Source organism: Chelmon rostratus, chromosome 20 (assembly GCF_017976325.1).
Source record: "Chelmon rostratus isolate fCheRos1 chromosome 20, fCheRos1.pri, whole genome shotgun sequence".
In the NCBI taxonomy this organism is placed as follows: Eukaryota; Metazoa; Chordata; class Actinopteri; order Chaetodontiformes; family Chaetodontidae; genus Chelmon; species Chelmon rostratus.
The window spans coordinates 790,091-810,523 of NC_055677.1; the positions used below are offsets into that span (position 1 = coordinate 790,091).

The following is a 20,433-nucleotide window of genomic DNA, read 5'->3' on the forward strand; positions in this document are numbered from 1 at the left end:
GACCAGAAGTGGAGCGGCTGTGTAGCGTAGCCAGCTTCCTCTCAGCTCTCATGTTAACGTGTTGGAGTGAACACACTGAGCTGGAAGCTCACACACCTGCAGACACTTTGGCCATCAGGTCTGTTTACTCTGCACATTTCACTCAAGTACACAGTGGAAATAAAGTGCTGAGAGTCCCTGAACGCATCATCACTGCAGAGACACAGATATTCACTGTTCACTGGAATGATGCATTTACTGCTGTTAAGGTTCAAAGCTGCTAACAACCAGAGTCTCAGTCACATCTGAATATTTCATCTACTTTAGAAATATCACAGGACAAACATGTAAATATGGAGTCTGGTATAAAAATATTGGGACAAATGGACAGATGCATTTATATACTGGTACAGCTGGTCTGACAGGGATCAGCTATATATGAACATGTTCCTCTCTGTGGAAATCTGATGAAGAGTATACAGACATGACCGTGACGTGTTTTAACGTCACTGTTTTCTCTTCTTGCTTTGTTTTAATGCTCACTTTTAATATTGTCATTATATTTTTTATTTTTCTTAATATTCCATCATTGTGTTTTATTTGAAAGCCCTTTGTGCTCGATGCTGGTCAAGTGCCGTGTAAATAAAATCCTGACAGTGAAGTAAGTATCAATGAATTATTAGCTGCCCCCGACTCCTCTCAGTTTATCACACTATACTTCAGCCACTCTACTAATAATATGAAGTTAATATTCAGCAGTTTTTAACGAGGCTAATCACACCCACTGTGAGGTTCTGCTGCAGAAGTTCTACATTTCATTCTATGTTTCACCCATTTTACACAAACAACACAGCGTTGTGTTTGATGGGACGACGTTAGCCAAGTCAAAAAGTACTGTTAGCCAGTATTTAGCCGGTGTTCACTCACTGACATACACTCATACGTTTTCATACACCGGCCACATGGTTACTAAATGTAATGATGGTTCTTTGAAATGAGAGCCAGAGATTTGCAGGCTTCAGTCACACTGATCTGAGAGCTGTGACAAACATTAACTGATCAATTCTTTAGTGCTGAAATGAGAGAACAAACAGTTTGAGATCAGATTTGATGGTACGACAGTTTGATGAAGGAGGACCTCTGTCTCTATACAGCTTGTGATGCTGTCAGCTGTAATCCAGCTTTATTTCCTGTAGACATGAACACAACAACAACAGTCGTCTGCACATCAACTCAAACACATGATCACAACAAGATTCTGACTCCTCTGATTGGCTGACTGTTCTCTCTCTCTCTGTCTTTCTGTCCAATCCTGAAGTCTGTCACCATTCTCCTCTCACAGCTTCACTGAGGAAAGCAGCTGCTGAGAAGGTTGGAGGTTTACAGGAAATACTGGATCTGTGCTTTGATACTAACTGTGTTTAGAACAAACCTGCTGAGACCAGCATGGACTGACTCCAACCCTCTACTGACCTCAGAGTCTTCAGTCTACAGTCTGGACTCTTCACCAGAGCAGACAGCAGCTTCACTTCTGAATCCTGCAGGTAGTTTCCACTCAGGTCCAGTTCTTTCAGATGGGAGGGGTTGGACTTCAGAGCTGAGGCCAGAGAAGCACAGCTGATCTCTGACAAACTGCAGTCCCTCAACCTGAATAAAGAATAAATGATGAAGATAAAAATCCATTTCTAATCCAATCAGATGTGTTCAGGTTGTAAATGTGCAGCTCAACATGACTCTGTCCTAATCAATGAGCTTTGCCCTAAAATCAGTCCAGTGACTTTGTCATTGTGTTATTGTGGATCATCATAATGTCAGATTCTACAGACATCATCCAAATGTCACCACAACATTCATACAGCTGTTCATGTCAACACAGATCAATAACATGCTGCTCATCTCACTCAAGTCCACATATTGATCCTTTAAACTGCTGTGTGTGTGTGTGTGTGTGTGTGTGTGTGTGTGTTCTGAAGGATCAATATCAATCATCAGTCATTATTTGTGAAAACACATTAAAATCATCAGAAACTAAAGAAATATTTCCACTTCATCAAGTCAACTTGATCAATTGAAACAAATATTAGTTCAGAGGATCTTCTGGATCCAGATGTGAACATTTACCAAAAATCATCAACATTCATTGACTTGAACAACTAACAGTCAACATTTTCTACACTTTCTTTAAGAAGCACAAATCTTTGTGACTGAAGACTAAATTTACTTCAACAAACATGAAAATATCAACAAAAGCTCATTTAAAACGTGACTGATGGAAGTTGTGTCTGAACAGAAATGAGCTTCAGTTGTTCATTAAACATATTTTCATTCTGTTTTTAAATGTCTCTTTTCATAGTTGATCTGTCACATGTTTTGCTTTCTCTGCAACACTCAGCTTTTATCTTGACCTGCGTTCTTTCAATTCATTTTCTGTTTCCTGTTTTTATTCTGTTTTCAATGTAAAACACTTTGAGCTGCATGTTTTGTGCAAAAGGTCTTTTATCAATAAAGTTTATTATTATTGTTTAAGATCGACAATAGTAACAGAGAGTCAGTGAACTGACCTCAGAGTCTCCAGTCTACAGTTTGGACTCTCCAGTCCAGCAGACAGCAGCTTCACTCCTGAATCCTGCAGGTAGTTTCCTCTCAGGTCCAGTTCTGTCAGATGGGAGGGGTTGGACTTCAGAGCTGAGGCCAGAGAAGCACAGCTGATCTTTGACAACCAGCAGCCACTCAACCTGAATAAAGAATAAATGATGAAGATAAAAATCCATTTCTAATCCAATCAGATGTGTTCAGGTTGTAAATGTGCAGCTCAACATGACTCTGTCCTAATCAATGAGCTTTGCCCTAAAATCAGTCCAGTGACTTTGTCATTGTGTTATTGTGGATCATCATAATGTCAGATTCTACAGACATCATCCAAATGTCACCACAACATTCATACAGCTGTTCATGTCAACACAGATCAATAACATGCTGCTCATCTCACTCAAGTCCACATATTGATCCTTTAAACAGCTGTGTGTGTGTGTGTGTGTGTGTGTGTTCCTCTGTGTGTGTGAGTGTGTGTTACTGTGTGCGTGTGTTAGAGAGTGTGTGTGTGTGAGAGTGTGTGTGTGTGAGAGTGTGTGTGTGTGTGAGAGTGTGTCTGTGTTTCAATGTGTGCTTGTGTGTGCGTGTGTGTTCCTGTGTGTGTGTGTGTGTGTGCGCTTGCGAGTCAGTGTGTGTGTTCCTCTGTGTGTGTGTGTTCCTGTGTGTGTGTGTGTGTGTGTGTGTGTTCTGAAGGATTAAATGTCTCTTTTCATAGTTGATCTGTCACATGTTTTGCTTTCTCTGCAACACTCAGCTTTTATCTTTACCTGCGTTCTTTCAATTCATTTTCTGTTTCCTGTTTTTATTCTGTTTTCAATGTAAAACACTTTGAGCTGCATGTTTTGTACAAAAGGTCTTTTATCAATAAAGTTTATTATTATTATTAAAGATTGACAATAGAATCAGAGAGTCAGTGAACTGACCTCAGAGTCTCCAGTCTACAGTCTGGACTCTCCAGTCCAGCAGACAGCAGCTTCACTCCTGAATCCCGCAGCTTGTTTTCACTCAGGTCCAGTTCTTTCAGATGGGAGGGGTTGGACTTCAGAGCTGAGGCCAGAGAAGCACAGCTGATCTCTGACAAACTGCAGTTCCTCAACCTGAATAAAGAATAAATGATGAAGATAAAAATCCATTTCTAATCCAATCAGATGTGTTCAGGTTGTAAATGTGCAGCTCAACATGACTCTGTCCTAATCAATGAGCTTTGCCCTAAAATCAGTCCAGTGACTTTGTCATTGTGTTATTGTGGATCATCATGATGTCAGATTCTACAGACATCATCCAAATGTCACCACAACATTCATACAGCTGTTCATGTCAACACAGATCAATAACATGCTGCTCATCTCACTCAAGGCCACATATTGATCCTTTAAACAGCTGTGTGTGTGTGTGTGTGTGTGTGTGTGTGTGTGTTCTGAAGGATCAATATCAATCATCAGTCATTATTTGTGAAAACACATTAAAATCATCAGAAACTAAAGAAATATTTCCACTTCATCAAGTCAACTTGATCAATTGAAACAAATATTAGTTCAGAGGATCTTCTGGATCCAGATGTGAACATTTACCAAAAATCATCAACATTCATTGACTTGAACAACTAACAGTCAACATTTTCTACACTTTCTTTAAGAAGCACAAATCTTTGTGACTGAAGACTAAATTTACTTCAACAAACATGAAAATATCAACAAAAGCTCATTTAAAACGTGACTGATGGAAGTTGTGTCTGAACAGAAATGAGCTTCAGTTGTTCATTAAACATATTTTCATTCTGTTTTTAAATGTCTCTTTTCATAGTTGATCTGTCACATGTTTTGCTTTCTCTGCAACACTCATCTTTTATCTTTACCTGCGTTCTTTCAATTCATTTTCTGTTTCCTGTTTTTATTCTGTTTTCAATGTAAAACACTTTGAGCTGCATGTTTTGTACAAAAGGTCTTTTATCAATAAAGTTTATTATTGTTTAAGATCGACAATAGTAACAGAGAGTCAGTGAACTGACCTCAGAGTCTCCAGTCTACAGTTTGGACTCTCCAGTCCAGCAGACAGCAGCTTCACTCCTGAATCCTGCAGCTTGTTGTTGTAGCTCAGGTCCAGTTCTGTCAGATGGGAGGGGTTGGACTTCAGAGCTGAGGCCAGAGAAGCACAGCTGATCTCTGACAAACTGCAGCTCGTCAACCTGAATAAAGAATAAATTATGAAGATAAAAATCCATTTCTAATCCAATCAGATGTGTTCAGGTTGTAAATGTGCAGCTCAACATGACTCTGTCCTAATCAATGAGCTTTGCCCTAAAATCAGTCCAGTGACTTTGTCATTGTGTTATTGTGGATCATCATAATGTCAGATTCTACAGACATCATCCAAATGTCACCACAACATTCATACAGCTGTTCATGTCAACACAGATCAATAACATGCTGCTCATCTCACTCAAGTCTGGAATAGCGATCAAATCAGACGTGATGTTACTTCTGCTACTTTCATCTTTGTATGTTTTTTTCTCATTCATAATAATCATGAGTCATTTTATGAAACATGCTCAGACAGGTGTGTTGCCTTTAAAACATAATGTTGGATGGACTTTTATTTTGAAAGCCTTTCATTTTGACAAGTGTTTGTCCTGCTTCAGGAGTTCTGGGTTCACAAAGATCACTTCCTGTTCGTCATTGGAGGAAGTCAGCTGAATCTGTCCACTTGCTCTTCTATAAACACTCTAATCCACACTGGAAATGCTACAGAGGCAAAGATGGAAATAAAGATTTGATTGTTGCACTTTTGAGTTTGTTAAAAACGTTACTTCCATTGAAATGTATTTGATTCATTTGGAATAAAACATGTTTGATTTTCATGTATTTACACCAGGAAAAACACATGTTGCCAACAAACTGGTGATTGTGTCTCTTCTGTCTTACAGTTAGTTTTCACTCAGTCTGCGTCAGATGGTGTGAAGAGCCACAGGAAACAGCGAGTAAAGCTAACTACGACTCAAGTCATCATTCTGTAAGTCAGAGCTGAGCTAGCTGGACAGCAGCAGCTCCCACGCTGGACTGAAAACATCACAGATGCTTTCTATAGAACTTAAAAGTGGCCAATATGAAATAAATAAGACTTTAGGACATAAATCATCATTTCAGTAAATACAAAACTCAGCAACTCGTCTGCATCGACACACAGCTGACTGACTATGAGCTTCATCCTCAATCATCTCTATGACTGGATCAAATGTGCACTGAGCAAAGTGAGACGGATCTTCTCGTCATCTTAAATGTGTCCTGCTGCCTTCTTGTCTTAATATAGTTTATTATTTATGCTCCTGTTTACTGGTTGAGTCAGAACACAAAGTGAGACAAACCCAGAAAACAAGAGAACTGACGGAAACTTAAAACACCTGGAATGGATTTAAATTTGGTAGATAAACACTGGACAAGAACAAAAAAACAAGAACTGACCTCAGAGTCTCCAGTCTACAGTGTGGACTCTCCAGTCCAGCAGACAGCAGCTTCACTCCTGAATCCTTCAGGTTGTTGTTGTAGCTCAGGTCCAGCTCTCTCAGATGGGAGGGGTTGGACTTCAGAGCTGAGGCCACGACTTCACAGTGAGTCTCTGAGAGTCCACAGCGTGAAAGTCTGTGATGACAGAGAATATAAACTGAACATGCTGTCGGTTGGTCAGCCTCAGCTGCTCAGCCATTGATCACCAGGTTTGTGGTTTGAAGCTCCTCTTGTCCACATGTCAAACTTTCCTTGAGCAACATAATAAACCACAAATTTCAGCTTCAGACAAAATGTCTCTAATGTAAATATGTGTCATAGTTTGATGGACAGGCTGCTGTGATTTGTGTTTGTTGAACTTTATTAACTGCAGTCACATGTATTTACCTCAGTCATGTGTCTGTGTGTATTTTGTGAATCTTTGTTACATCTTGTGTCACTTTATCTGCTTTTCATCTGCCATGAAATTAATTTGACTCCTATTTCATTAATATCAGACAACCCCGATTCAAAAGGTCTGAACTCCGTGAGAAACATCAATCAAACCAGAATCAATCATTTCCAATCAAACTGATTCCTGACAGCAGTTTCCTGAAGTGTTCCTGAGTCCAGGTATTAATCTCTTTATCCAATCCTGTCGCTCCATCCTCGCTGTGAACCCCTGAGCCTTTCAATCATGATGCTATCACCTGTTACCAATCAGCCTGTTTACCTGTGGAATGATCCAAACAGGTGTTTTTGGAGCGTTCCACATCTTTCCCAGTCTTTAGTTGCTCCTGTCACAACTGGATTGAAACGTGTTGCTGCATCAGATTCAGAATCAGCAGATATTTACAGAAATCAATGAACTGATGAGCTCAGACAGTAAATATATTGACTTTGTGCTGTTTTCAGGTCAGTTTCTGTCAGAAAGGATCAGCATTCTGTTCATGTTTCACACAGCGTATCAACATTTTTGTTGTAATAATGACTAAAGATTGTATTGTTATAATTTTCTGGGTGATAGTTGTATCAAGTGGAGTTCAGCTGGCTGCAGTGAATGTTTTGGAACAAAGACTATAACTGAGCTGGTTGATGATGGAGATCCTCCACTGAACTGAACCTGCTGAGCTCTCCTTCACTGGCAGAATGAACCTGGAGGCGTCCCAGGAGCTGACTGTGTCATGAGCTGCTGTCTGAGTCAATCAGGAGCTCCATACACAAAGACTGTGGCTGCTAATTCAGTCAAAATCACAGTGGAAACGTGTGCTGCTGTTTTCTCTGCATATGTTACCTCTACAGTTACTGTTGTGAGAAACAAGTTCATTGGTTTGAACATTAAATATCTTGTCTTTGTATTTAATTTAATAAAAGTAGAAAATAATTTGCAGATCACTGCATTCTGTTTTATTTACGTTTTAAAAAGTGTTCTGGCTTTTTTGAAATCAGGGTTAAACTCTTATAGTGTGAAGTTATGTGTGTAAAGTGTGTATCTTTAACACTGATGGCTTCAGCTTTACGTTTCTGAACAGTGTTGATAATCACATCTGGACTTACACAGCCTTTCTGCAGTTCCTCACAGCTGGAATCAGTCTCCATCGTCCCTCCTCTGATGTGTTGTACTTCTTCAGGTCCAACTCATCCAGAACCTCCTCTGACATCTGCAGCATGTAGGCCAGAGCTGAGCACTGGATCTCAGAGAGTTTCTTCTCTGATCTGTTCTCTGACTTCAGGAACTCTTGGATCTCCTGATGTACTGAGCGGTCGTTCATCTCCATCAGACAGTGGAAGATGTTGATGCTTCTGTCAGGAGAGATATCATCCCTGTTCATCTCCTTCAGGTTGTTGATGGCTCTCTGGATGATCTCTGGACTGTTGTCTGTTTGACCCAGCAGGCCTCCTAAGAGTCTCTGGTTGGACTTCAGAGAGAGGCCATGAAGGAAGCGAACAAACAGGTCCAGGTGACCATTTTTACTTTCAAGAGATTTCTCCATGTTGCTCCTTAGAAAGACATCCAGGGATGGGTGGTGGCTATTAATGTTTCCAAAATATTTAATGTTCTTCAAAAAAGAACTTGGTTTTGAGTCGCTGGGTTTCCAGTCTTTTAGGAAACCCTCCAGTACCGCTGTGTTCCTGCTGGTGTAACAGTGGAACATGTAGACTGCAGCCAGAAACTCCTGAATGCTCAGATGAACAAAGCAGTAAACTGTTTTCTGGAAGATCACACACTCTCTTTTGAAGATCTCTGTACAAACTCCAGAGTAAACCATGGCTTCAGTGACATCAAGACCACACTGCTTCAGGTCTTCTTGGTAGAACATGATGTTTCCTTTCTCCAGATGTTTAAACGCCAGCCTCCCCAGCTTCAGAAGGACTTCCCTTTCAGCCTCCATCAGCTCCTGTGGACTCGTCTCATGTCCCTCATCATACTTCTGCTTCTTCCTCTTTGTCTGAACCAGCAGGAAGTGGGAGTACATGTCAGTCAGGGTCTTGGGCAGCTCTCCTCTCTGGTCTGTAGTCAACATGTGGTCCAGAACTGTAGCAGTGATCCAGCAGAAGACTGGGATTTGACACATGATGTGGAGGCTCCTGGAGGTCTTGATGTGTGAGACGGTTCTGCTGGACAGATCTTCATCACTGAATCTCCTCCTGAAGTACTCCTCCTTCTGGGCATCAGTGAAGCCTCGTACTTCTGTTACCCTGTCAACACATGCAGGAGGGATCTGATTGGCCGCCGCTGGTCTGGAAGTTATCCAGACGAGAGCTGAGGGAAGCAGATTCCCCTTGATGAGGTTTGTCAACAGCACGTTGACTGATGACTTCTGCGAGACATCAGACAAAACCTCATTGTTGTGGAAATCCAGTGAAAGTCTGCTTTCATCCAGGCCGTCAAAGATGAACAAAAGCTTACAGACAGCGAGCTTCTCTGCTGTCACCTTCTGTAATGTTGGATGGAAAACATGGAGCAGCGTCAGAAGACTGTACTGCTCATCTCTGATCAAGTTCAGCTCCCTGAACGAAAGCAGAACCACCAGGCTGACGTCTTGGTTTTCCAAGCCCTCTGCCCAGTCCAGACTGAACTTCTGCACTGAGAAGGTTTTTCCAACGCCAGCGACGCCGTTCGTCAGAACGACTCTGATGTGTCTCTGCTGGTCAGGTAAGGCTTTAAAGATGTCCTGGCACTTGATTGGAGTCTCATGGAGGGTCTCCATCTTGGAGATTGTCTCAAGCTGCCTCACCTCATGTTGGGTATTAACCTCTTCACTCTGTCCCTCTGTGATGTAGAGCTCAGTGTAGATGCTGTTGAGGAGGGTTCCACTTCCTGTTTCATCACTTCCTTCAGTCACACATTCACATCTCCTCCTCAGACTGATCTTATATTCATCTGAAACCTCCTGAAGATCACCAGTCACTGAAAAAAGAGAGAAAATGAGTCAAAACAAAGAAAATCTGTCAATCTGAAGATTATTTTCATTATCAATAGGAAAGGCAGTCCAGCTGGTCTTCAACCCACCGGAGTTCTCCCACACTACACCGCTCCTCTGAACCCTGAACCAGCTACCCGTGGCGGCGCTGAATTCAAGACTCTGGTCCTCGCCTACTGTGCTGCCAATGGCTCAGGCTCATCCTACATCCAGCACGTGTTCAGACCACACAGCCCAGTCCGTCTGTATAAAGGACAGGTCGAGGACGACCGACGTCTCAGCACAGCAGCTCATTCAGTGGTAGACTTTACGACACCAAGACCAAGAGACTCACCTGAACTTCACCTGAGATTCAACAGACAGACTTTCTCCTCTCAGAATGTGACCTGACACCTTCAGCTAACCCAACCTTCAGAGTCGGGGTGGAGAGTTCTGCTGCACTGCTTCACCTCATTCTCCTCCACTGAGCTCCATATTTGACTGACTGACTGTGGTTTCTCAGTTGAGATTGTGTGAATTTGTCACTTTTCTAAGAAAAGGGCCATGAATCATTTAACTCAGCAGCATATCGAAGCAACTCCCAGCAGTCTAATCTGGTCACCGTCTACTTGTTGAAGCCAGAACCATATTAGTGTTTCACTGAAGCCTCTTTCACACTGAACAAAAACCCACTAAGAGCCACGAACATCTGGCTTTGTCTTCAGTGTGAAAGGGTTCAATCAGCATCCATTCCCAGTTCAAACGACTCTGCAGTCGTTGGGTGTATTTATGGGCTCCAGCTCAGCAGTGGTGGAAACGTGACGCCCAGGTGGATGATCACTTTTGCTGCTTTTCTGATGTGATGATGATGAAGCTCCAGACATTAGCATGTAAATATTGCCTGACATCAGACACAACTGGCAACTGGTGGCACTCCATTTTTATTTCATCATCATCGTGTCAGGAAAGATTTTAAAGAAACCACCATGTGCTTCCAGTTCATTCCTGACTCTGAATGCACGTTTACCTGCGTTTACAAACCCTGCATACACCTGATCACTTTGGTGTGAAAAACTCAGAAACTAAATGTAGCACTTGGAGCAGTTCAGCGTATTTGATGAAGATGATGTTCTCACATGTTTCTTGCAGTTTTTGTGTTGAATGCTCTCATTGTAAAATAAATGTCATGAATTGTAGAAGGTCACAGTTTCAACATGTGTGGGTGGACAGTCTTACTTTGCACAGTGCAGGTCTGACTGGCTGTCTGCAGTCCAGCTCTCGTTCTGGATCTGTCTCCACACTGGGGACAGGAGGACTCTCCTGATGAAGCAGACTGGTCCCAGTATGAGGTGATGCACTGTCTGCAGAACCGGTGTCCACAGCTGGTAGAAACTGGATCCTTCAGGACGTCCTGACACAAAACACAGCAGGACGGCTGCTCCTCCACAGAAACATGACTCCTCTTCCTCTCTCTGAAAGACATTTCTTTATCACTAAACTCAATCACTGATGGTTGTTGAAAATATGAAGATTTGTGCGACGCTGTGTTAGTTCAGTTTAAACTGACATTAGAAGTGTCTCTTTCTCGTGCACTGATGACTTTTACACAAGTTCTGTCCATGGATGTTTGTTCCTGACCTTTAGGAACAATATCTGATGGAGAGAGTCTGAACTCAAAGGTTCACTTACTAATGATTCAAAGTGTTGATCACGGTGAGCAAAGCTCTTCTACAAATCACTTTTTATCACATGTTGTACAATTATGACTCAAAGTGATTCAACATGCATCAGGTCATAACAGCTGATCTGATGAAGAGTCAAACCAATAAATGATTCTCAGATCAAATATGAGAAAGTGAATTTCACATGTGAAGCAGATTCTTTCACATTCTGAATCGTTGCAAATGTTCACAGCAGCTTCAATGTGAGGGCAGAAATATATGAATGTTCCTGAGGTGTAAATGTTGAAATGAAGCTTCTCAACAGTTTTACTGCAGAAATAAAATAAGGTCGATCTGAGTTTGAAACACTTTCTGCACCAAAAGTTCTGCATCAGGAATATAAATCTAGATATTTGATCTTCATCCTCCATGCATCATCTCCCATCAGGTCAGTTTACAGTAAAACCAGAGTCTCACTTTGTGTCTGAGGGTCCAGGTTCATGGCTGAAGTCTGGAGGTTCACCTTTGGACCGGTCACTCTTCATAGACAGACAGCTGGATGCTGGAGACTCTGCTCTCTGTCTGCTGTACTGAACTCTGCAAACACCAACATGTTTTTATTTCTATCACATGAATCCTTGATCAATTCTCTGATGAAAACCATTCATGAAGCTCTAAAAACACAAACTGCTGCTCCTGTCCATAATGAGGAGCTTTAAAAGTCTGCATTGGGAGGACTCTAGGGGGAGCAATGAGCGGATAAGACGTGTCTCGCAGTAGCTCTCATAGATTTCGATTTAAAGCTTCATTTTCAACAAAACAAGGACACGTTCATTGTAGTTTTTACAAAACTCTGACGTCCGAAGTGCTTAGGAAAGTATAGTGCTTAAAGAATTAAGAATGCCGAACTCAAAAAGGGGAAACAAACCGAAGAGCGATGTTGCTGAGGAAGGCCTTGACAGAGCCGCGGCCTTACCTGAGGGAGAGGCCGCAGAGGTGAACCCATGTGACCCGAACGAGAATGCCGTGTTAACCGCAATAGCATCTTTAAGCTCCGAACTGCATATGATAAAAACTGACATTTGTGACAAGATAGAAGAAAGGATTGCAGACGTGTCAGTTACACTGAGGGCTGAAATTGCCGCTCTTAAAACAGAAACTGATGCTAGCATCACAACGCTAAAAGTTCAGATACAGAGTTGGCTTGTTTTTTGATCTTTTTGGTTGTTTTCCTGTTTTGTTTGCTTCTGGAAGGAAATGTTAGGGTTTGTTATCCTGCTCTGTTTGCTTTTTGAAGGAAATGGTAGGGTTTGCTGCTTCTCGAAGGAAATGTTAGAAGAGGCTGTTAAATCTAGTCTGTGGTTTAGGCCTCCACCTTCAGCACCCTCTAAATTTTCCACCCCCTACCCGAACAAGGGTCTGTATCCAATCCCTACTTTCATCTTTTGACTCTACCTCTTTATTTTCTATCCCCTACCCGGACCAGGGTTTGTATTCCCACCCCGCTTTTTCTTGGTGCAGTTGGTGAGAGGCAGGGGTAGATGATGGTAGTGTGGCAATCGGCAGTTACATGTGGCATCTAGGCCTGTGGTAGCATTGTAGCAGCTAACAATAGCTAAAGCGGTGAGAGTATGATAGTATCTTAGCAGTTAGTATTGGTAGCTAGCAATTAACATTAACAGTATAGGTGAATCTAGCTTTATTGTCTTCTTCTGTTCCTCTTAGCAGGTAGCGGTTAGCACGTAGCATTAGCTAAATGGTAGCATCAGAACTGTATTGTCTTCTTCTGTTCCTCCTAGCGGTTAGCATTAGCATTAGCAATAGTTAAATGGTAGCATCGGTACTGGCCACTACCTGGAGCATCTCTGGGTCAGTTGAACGTGGCGGTGCTGTTTGGATTGTGTAGGAGCAGTGTTAACTGGCACTAGGGGGGGTGACTCTGGGACGCCGGAGTTCACTGCCTAACCTCCTGGAGGTGTAGTGGGACTAAGTAGGCGAAACACTGTTGAAGGGAGGTTTCCACCTGATGACCCCCAGAGACGTGTTAGGAATCACTGCTCTTTGGCAGGTATAGAGGCAGATTAGAGCTCCAAGGTTCTTCACTGAGAATGAATCCTCTTTTTGAGCACAAGTATCTTGTGTTTAAATTAACTCAGGCTGAAATACCGGCCGAGACGCTGCATGGACTGGAGCAGTCAACATCACGCACAACGGACATCGTAGCTGAGCTGGAGGCGCAGGTGAAACGTCTGACTGGGCAAATTGACCGACTTAATGGGAAATGTCTGGACTTGGAGGGGCGCTCAATGAGGCAGAATCTCAGGATTGCAGGCCTGAAGGAGGGGGCCGAATATGGATAGGTCACCAGGGAATTTGCAGCGGGTCTACTTAAAGAAGTTCTGGAGTTAGAGGAAAAGCCTGTTATCGATAGGGCCCACAGAGCACTGAGGAAACGCTTGGGAGATAATGAACCTCCAAGGCACCTGATCCTAAAGATCCATCATGGCCATGTTTTTGACGACATCCTCCGCAAGTTTATCAGCAAGAGAGAGCTATCTTTTCAGGGGCAGCGGATCCAGATATTCAGAAATCTCCCGCAAGAAGTTGTTAAAGCTCGAGCGGCTTTCACCCCAGCCAGGAGACTGCTTCAGGATAAGCCCGGAGTCAGGTTTGGGATCGCATATCCAGCTAAACTACGGGTAACACACAATGGCACCGAGTTACTGTTCACTAACCCGAAGGAAGCACTTGCTTATGCTGAACGTAATTTTGGACAGGAGTAGACAGACCGAACGGTAAAGTAGCATTACCTCATGTCCACCTGATAATCCAAATAAGGGACACATAATGTCATTTCACTTGGACTGTTGTATTAATCATTAGTGTTGTTACTGGTGTGTTCACATCATACAAGTTTAAAGCATTTCAGTGGACTTGTGGTGTGTGTGTAGGTGAGGCTGGGGGTTGGGTTTTGTGTGTGCTCTCTCTGACAGTATCGGTGAGGCTTGCGGGCTGGAGGAGGAGCTGGCTGCACACACCTGTGCCTGATCTTCATCAGGAGCTTACTTAAGGCGGGCCTGCCTGTGTTCTCGCTGCCAGATTGTCACCGCTTTGTGGTAGATCGTATGCTAGTGCTCAAAAGAATTTTCGATTGCGATTTCCCATACTTACCTGTGTTTTCTATGTTCAGGATCCAGCTCGTTACCCTCAAGCCACCCAGCACCTGTACCAGTCTGCTCGAGCCACCGCTGTGCCACACGGCCTACCTCCCTCGCCGCCTGCTTGCTTGCCTCCCCAGTCTTCCCTGTGTCTGGAGACACCACCTCTACCTACGCTTCCCTCCTCACCGCAGCCTCAATAAACCTTCACCTAGTCACCTTTCCAACGTCTGTTTGTTTGCATTTGGGTCCAGCTCCCTAGCCGCGTCACAGAACAATCTGGCCAACTATGGACCCAGCAGACCAAGACGCTCTTCAGCAAGCCCTCACCACCCAAGGAATATTGCTTGGAAGGCATGACCGATTACTTGCTGATGTCATGAGCTCCCTGCAGGATTTGAATTCCAGCGTGGCCTCAATTGCCTCTCAGCTGTCCACTCGGACTCCCCCGGTAGCAGTGAGTAACCCTGCCCCCACTCCAGCCGAAACACACCCGTCCTCAGCCGTTAAGGAACCTTTTGTTCCTCCCCCAGAGCATTATTCAGGCGATGTAGGCTCATGTGGCCGCTTTCTTTTACAGTGCTCTTTGGTTTTCAATCAGCAACCTTCTAGTTATCCTTCTGATAAATCTCGCATAGCGTATATAATTAATTTACTTAGAGGGAAAGCGGGTCAGTGGGCAACTGCATTGTGGGAGGGCAGATCCAGTGTCCTAGAGTCCTATGGTTCTTTTATCTCCGAGCTACGCAGAGTGTTTGACCATCCTGTCCAGGGCCGGGAAGCAGAAAAACGTCTGCTGTCCCTACATCAGGGGTCCTCATCTGTTGCTAGCTACTCCATAGATTTCCGTATCTTAGCCGCAGAGTGTGGGTGGGACACCAGGGCATTACAAGCAGTTTTTGTTAAAGGACTCTCCGATGATGTAAAGGACGAATTAGCTACTCGGGATGAGCCTGACTCATTAGACGAGCTTATCTCCTTGGCTATCAGGGTAGACAACCGGCTGAGGGAAAGAAGCAGAGAGAGAACCAGCAAGGCCCGAGTGAGTGCCTGCCCCTCCCCCCCTCCTCCCCAATCTCTGGCTCTTACAAGTTCCCCAGTCAGTCCCTCCAGTCCTGGCAGAGTCCCCTCTCTCTCTGTTGAGGAACCCATGCAGGTTGGACGAGCTCGTCTAACCCCGGATGAACGTAAACGGCGGATGCAAGCCAGACTTTGCCTCTACTGTGGCCTGGCGGGACATTTTATCGCCTCTTGCCCCCAGACACCAAATGGCCGGGCTCACCAGTGATCGAGAGCGCCCTGGTGAGCCAGACGACGTCCCAGCACAGCTCTCCTCCTCGAGTAAGTGTGCCTGCCTCTCTTGCCTGTGTAGGTGTGACCCTCCCATTCCAAGCCTTGGTGGATTCTGGAGCGGATGAAAATTTCATTGACTGTGAATTAGCTACTCAGTTGCAAATCCCTCTCGAGCCTCTGGTCAAGCCCCTAATTGCAAATGCACTAGATGGCAAGCTGTTAGCCACGGTGACTCACCGCACAGAGCCAGTGTCGCTAACTATTTCTGGCAACCACCATGAGAAAATTCAGCTGCATGTTCTGCCCTCTCCCATCACGCCAGTGGTTCTAGGTCTCCCATGGTTAAAACTTCATAACCCCCATATAGATTGGCAGACATCTTCCATCATCAGTTGGAGTGTACACTGTCACTCCTACTGTCTCCACGCTGCCGTCCCTACCTCCAGCTCCCCCCAGTCACCCCCACCAGCTCCTCCTGATCTATCTAATGTTCCACCTGAGTATCATGACCTGGCAGCTGTTTTCAGTAAAGATCTGGCTCTGTCTCTCCCTCCCCACCGACCCTACGATTGTGCTATAGACCTCCTCCCCGGTGCCAAATACCCCGTTAGCCGTCTCTACAACCTGTCCCGTCCTGAGAAAGAGGTCATGGAGCAATATATTAACTCCTCTCTGGCAGCTGGTCTAATCCGTCCCTCTTCCTCCCCACTTGGAGCTGGTTTTTTCTTTGTGGAGAAAAAGGACAAAACTCTACGCCCATGCATTGACTTCCGAGGGTTAAATGACATAACTGTAAAAAACAAATATCCTCTTCCCCTTATTGATCCCTCTTTTGAACCGTTATGTCATGCCCGAGTTTTCTCCAAGCTCGACCTCCGCAATGCTTACCATTTGGTCCGGATTCGTGAAGGAGATGAATGGAAGACGGCATTTAACACCCCATTAGGCCACTTTGAATACCTGGTGATGCCCTTCGGCCTCACCAATGCGCCTGCTGTCTTCCAAGCCCTAATCAATGATGTCCTCCGTGACATGCTAAACCGTTTTGTCTTTGTTTATCTGGATGATATTCTCATCTTTTCTCGCACACAGGAAGATCACATCCAGCATGTCCGCCTCGTTCTGCAGCGCCTCCTGGAGAACAGGTTATATGTAAAGCCAGAGAAATGTGAATTTCATCAGTCGGCAGTCACTTTCCTGGGTTACATTGTGGCACAAGGTCAGCTCAAACCAGATCCAGCCAAGATAAGAGCAGTGGCAGAGTGGCCAACCCCCACCTCTCGCAAACAACTTCAGCGCTTCCTTGGTTTTGCCAATTTCTATCGCAGATTCATTAGAAATTACAGTAAAGTAGCAGTCCCTCTGACCCAACTCACTTCCTCCAATGTCACATTCACATGGCCTGCTGAAGCTGAACGGGCTTTTCTTCAACTCAAGAGATTATTTACCAGTGCTCCGGTGCTCCTCCACCCTGATCCTTCCAGACAGTTTGTGCTGGAAGTGGATGCCTCTGAATTAGGAGTGGGGGCTGTCCTCTCTCAGCGAGATCCAGAGACTAACAAACTTCATCCCTGTGCTTTTTTCTCCAGGCGACTCTCTGCGGCAGAACAAAATTATGATGTTGGTAATCGGGAACTGTTGGCTATTGTGTTGGCATTACAGGAGTGGAGACACTGGCTGGAAGGAGCTGAACACCCTTTTCTCATCTGGACAGACCATAAGAATCTGGCTTACCTTCATTCTGCCAAACGTCTCAATTCCCGTCAAGCTCGCTGGTCCCTGTTCCTTAGCCGCTTTAATTTCATGCTCTCATATCGTCCAGGTTCCCGTAATCTCAAACCTGATGCTCTCTCTCGCCAGTTCTCCCCAGATTCATCTTCACAAGAGTCAGTACCCATCCTTCCCTCCTCTTGTTTTGCGGGAGCAGTGCAGTGGGAGATTGAGTCCATGGTCAGAGCAGCCCAACAGACCCACCCTGATCCGGGTGGTGGCCCGGCTAATCGTCTATTTGTTCCCGAGGCAGTTCGCTCCCGAGTGTTGCAATGGGGACATGCGTCTACACTCACCTGCCATCCAGGGTTTCAGCGAACCCTTCAATTCCTCCAGCAGCGCTTCTGGTGGCCGGGCATGACACGGGACACTAGGGAATTTGTGGCTGCCTGCTCTGTCTGTGCCCGAGGTAAAGCCTCTCATCGTCCTCCAGCTGGTCTGCTACATCCTCTACCCATCCCGAGCCGTCCTTGGTCACATATTGCCATGGACTTCATCACTGGTCTACCACCATCTGGAGGTAACACTGTCATCCTCACTATAGTAGACCGTTTCTCTAAATCTGTTCATTTTGTTCCCCTCCCTAAGTTACCCACTGCTCTCGAGACTGCTGACCTCCTTGTGTCACAAGTTTTCAGGATTCACGGTATCCCAGTGGACATGGTTTCTGACAGAGGCCCCCAATTTACCTCTCAAGTGTGGCAGGCTTTCTGCAGAGCTATCGGAGCGACCTCCAGTCTAACTTCTGGTTACCACCCTCAATCTAACGGCCAGACAGAGCGGGCCAACCAGGATTTGGAAGCAGCCCTCCGGTGTGTCTCTGCCAGACATCCCGCTTCATGGAGTTTCCAGCTGCCATGGATTGAATATGCCCACAACTCTCTCGTCAGCTCGGCCACAGGTATGTCACCATTCATGGCAGCTAATGGTTTTCAGCCACCTCTGTTCCCCACCCAGGAGCGTGAGGTAGCAGTGCCCTCGGTCCGTGCTCACCTCCGCCGAGTTCAAGAGGTGTGGAAAGCCACCCGAGCAGCACTTACTCGCTCTATCCGGCGCAACCAGTTGCTGGCAGACAAACATCGCTCCCCAGCTCCTCAGTATCAGCCTGGGCAAAAGGTATGGTTATCCACACGGGACCTCCCCCTGCAGGTGGAGTCACGGAAGCTCGCACCCCGCTATGTTGGTCCGTTTGAAGTTCAGAGGGTTATTAACCCATCTGCGGTGAGACTGAAGTTACCTGAGTCTATGAACATTCACCCGACATTCCATGTGTCTCTGCTTAAGCCTGTATCCTCCAGCTCCCTTAGCCCTCCGGCCGAACCCCCTCCCCCCGCCCTGACCATTGATGGCCATCCTGCCTTCGTGGTGCACAAGATCTTGGATGTGAGACGTCGGGGGCGCGGTTTTCAGTACCTCGTGGACTGGGAGGGGTATGGTCCGGAGGAGCGATCCTGGATTTCTCGGCGACTCATTCTGAGCCCACAGTTATTGAAGGACTTCTATCGTGAGTTTCCCCATAAGCCTGGGAAGACGCCTGGAGGCGTCATTTAGAGGGGGGGTACTGTGGTGTGTGTGTAGGTGAGGCTGGGGGTTGGGTTTTGTGTGTGCTCTCTCTGACAGTATCGGTGTGGCTTGCGGGCTGGAGGAGGAGCTGGCTGCACACACCTGTGCCTGATCTTCATCAGGAGCTTACTTAAGGCGGGCCTGCCTGTGTTCTCGCTGCCAGATTGTCACCGCTTTGTGGTAGATCGTATGCTAGTGCTCAAAAGAATTTTCGATTGCGATTTCCCATACTTACCTGTGTTTTCTATGTTCAGGATCCAGCTCGTTACCCTCAAGCCACCCAGCACCTGTACCAGTCTGCTCGAGCCACCGCTGTGCCACACGGCCTACCTCCCTCGCCGCCTGCTTGCTTGCCTCCCCAGTCTTCCCTGTGTCTGGAGACACCACCTCTACCTACGCTTCCCTCCTCACCGCAGCCTCAATAAACCTTCACCTAGTCACCTTTCCAACGTCTGTTTGTTTGCATTTGGGTCCAGCTCCCTAGCCGCGTCACAGGACTGTGATCAGTATTCTTGTTAATGTTTCTATTTCAAGCTCCTATTTTTTCTACTTAAAATATTTAACTGTTTTTTCTTAATGCTATTATAGAAAATATGCACTTGGACTATATGTCCTGTTTTGTGGTTAACTTCTTAATCATTGTTGGAGAGCTACGAGTTGTTCTTTGCAATAACCACATTTAGAGTCTTGGGGATTAGATAAGGAGGTGATTTTAGTTATATAGTCGTAGCTGTTAATTTTTTCCTCTTTTTTCCTCTGCTTTTTACTTTAGTTATTGTAGTTCCTCCTGCAGCAGGTTCGCGCTGCGCTCTGTTAGTGACAGCTAGATGACGAGCTGGTGTGGGTTTGTTTTCACGGTGGGGGGGGGGGGGGGGGGGGGGGGGGGGGTGGGGGAGGGAGGGAAGAGTGTTACTTGACAGACGGCAATGTAGCTTACGTTTATGATACAGGATAATACAAGTGTATATAAGGAGAGAATGGGTGAAATCATTTTTTCCTCTTGGAATGTCAAAGGCATAAATGAGCCAGTCAAAAGGGGCAAGGTGTTGACACATTTCAAATCTCTTAAATCAGGGATTATATTTTTGCAGGAAACACAACTAAAGAAGGACTGACATCTCAGACTCAGATGTAGATGGATAAGCCAAGTCTACCACTCCTCCTTTCCATTTAAGACCAGAGGAGTGGCCATTGTAATTCGTAAGGGAGTTCTTTTTAGACATCACTCCACCATTGCTGATAGGGAGGGGAGATATGTCATCGTGGTGGGAGAGCTGTATTCTAGACTGGTGACAATGTTAAATATATATGGACCAAATCAGGATGATCCTGAATTTTTCCGAAAGTTGTTTGGGTTAATACCAGATATTTCTAATACTAATTTAATTATTGGGGGTGACTTTAATTGTGTTTTGGATCAATATTTGGATAGGTCATCAGCACAAAACGTAGCCCCCTCTAATTCAAGTAAATTACTTAATTCATACATTAAAAATATGAATCTGTGTGATATATGGAGGATCTCAAACCCAAC

General features: G+C 45.0%; 4 protein-coding genes across 6 annotated transcripts in view; 1 reads left to right on the forward strand and 3 right to left on the reverse strand.

Annotated features, from left to right (window-relative positions):
* Positions 1 to 20,433, forward strand: part of LOC121623616 (NACHT, LRR and PYD domains-containing protein 3-like) — a 377,011-nt gene that overhangs the window by 153,917 nt on the left and 202,661 nt on the right. The gene's annotated exons all lie outside the window — the stretch shown is intronic.
* LOC121623612 (NACHT, LRR and PYD domains-containing protein 12-like) overlaps positions 1 to 20,433 on the reverse strand; it is a 47,922-nt gene that overhangs the window by 23,126 nt on the left and 4,363 nt on the right. The window lies entirely within an intron of this gene.
* LOC121623663 (ribonuclease inhibitor-like) lies at positions 2,546 to 6,262 on the reverse strand (the record flags this gene model as incomplete). The annotated part of the gene is made up of 4 exons (XM_041961028.1): positions 2,546 to 2,714; positions 3,495 to 3,668; positions 4,580 to 4,756; positions 6,030 to 6,262. Coding segments are annotated over 4 exons (753 nt in total), but the record flags the coding sequence as incomplete, so codon positions are not given.
* LOC121623631 (protein NLRC3-like) lies at positions 7,604 to 11,706 on the reverse strand. Its single transcript, XM_041960983.1, has 3 exons — positions 11,593 to 11,706; positions 10,691 to 10,926; positions 7,604 to 9,462 (listed from the first exon to the last, which is right to left on the reverse strand). The coding sequence occupies exons 1-3, from the start codon at positions 11,658 to 11,660 to the stop codon at positions 7,604 to 7,606; spliced, it is 2,163 nt and encodes a 720-aa protein (XP_041816917.1). The 5' UTR covers positions 11,661 to 11,706.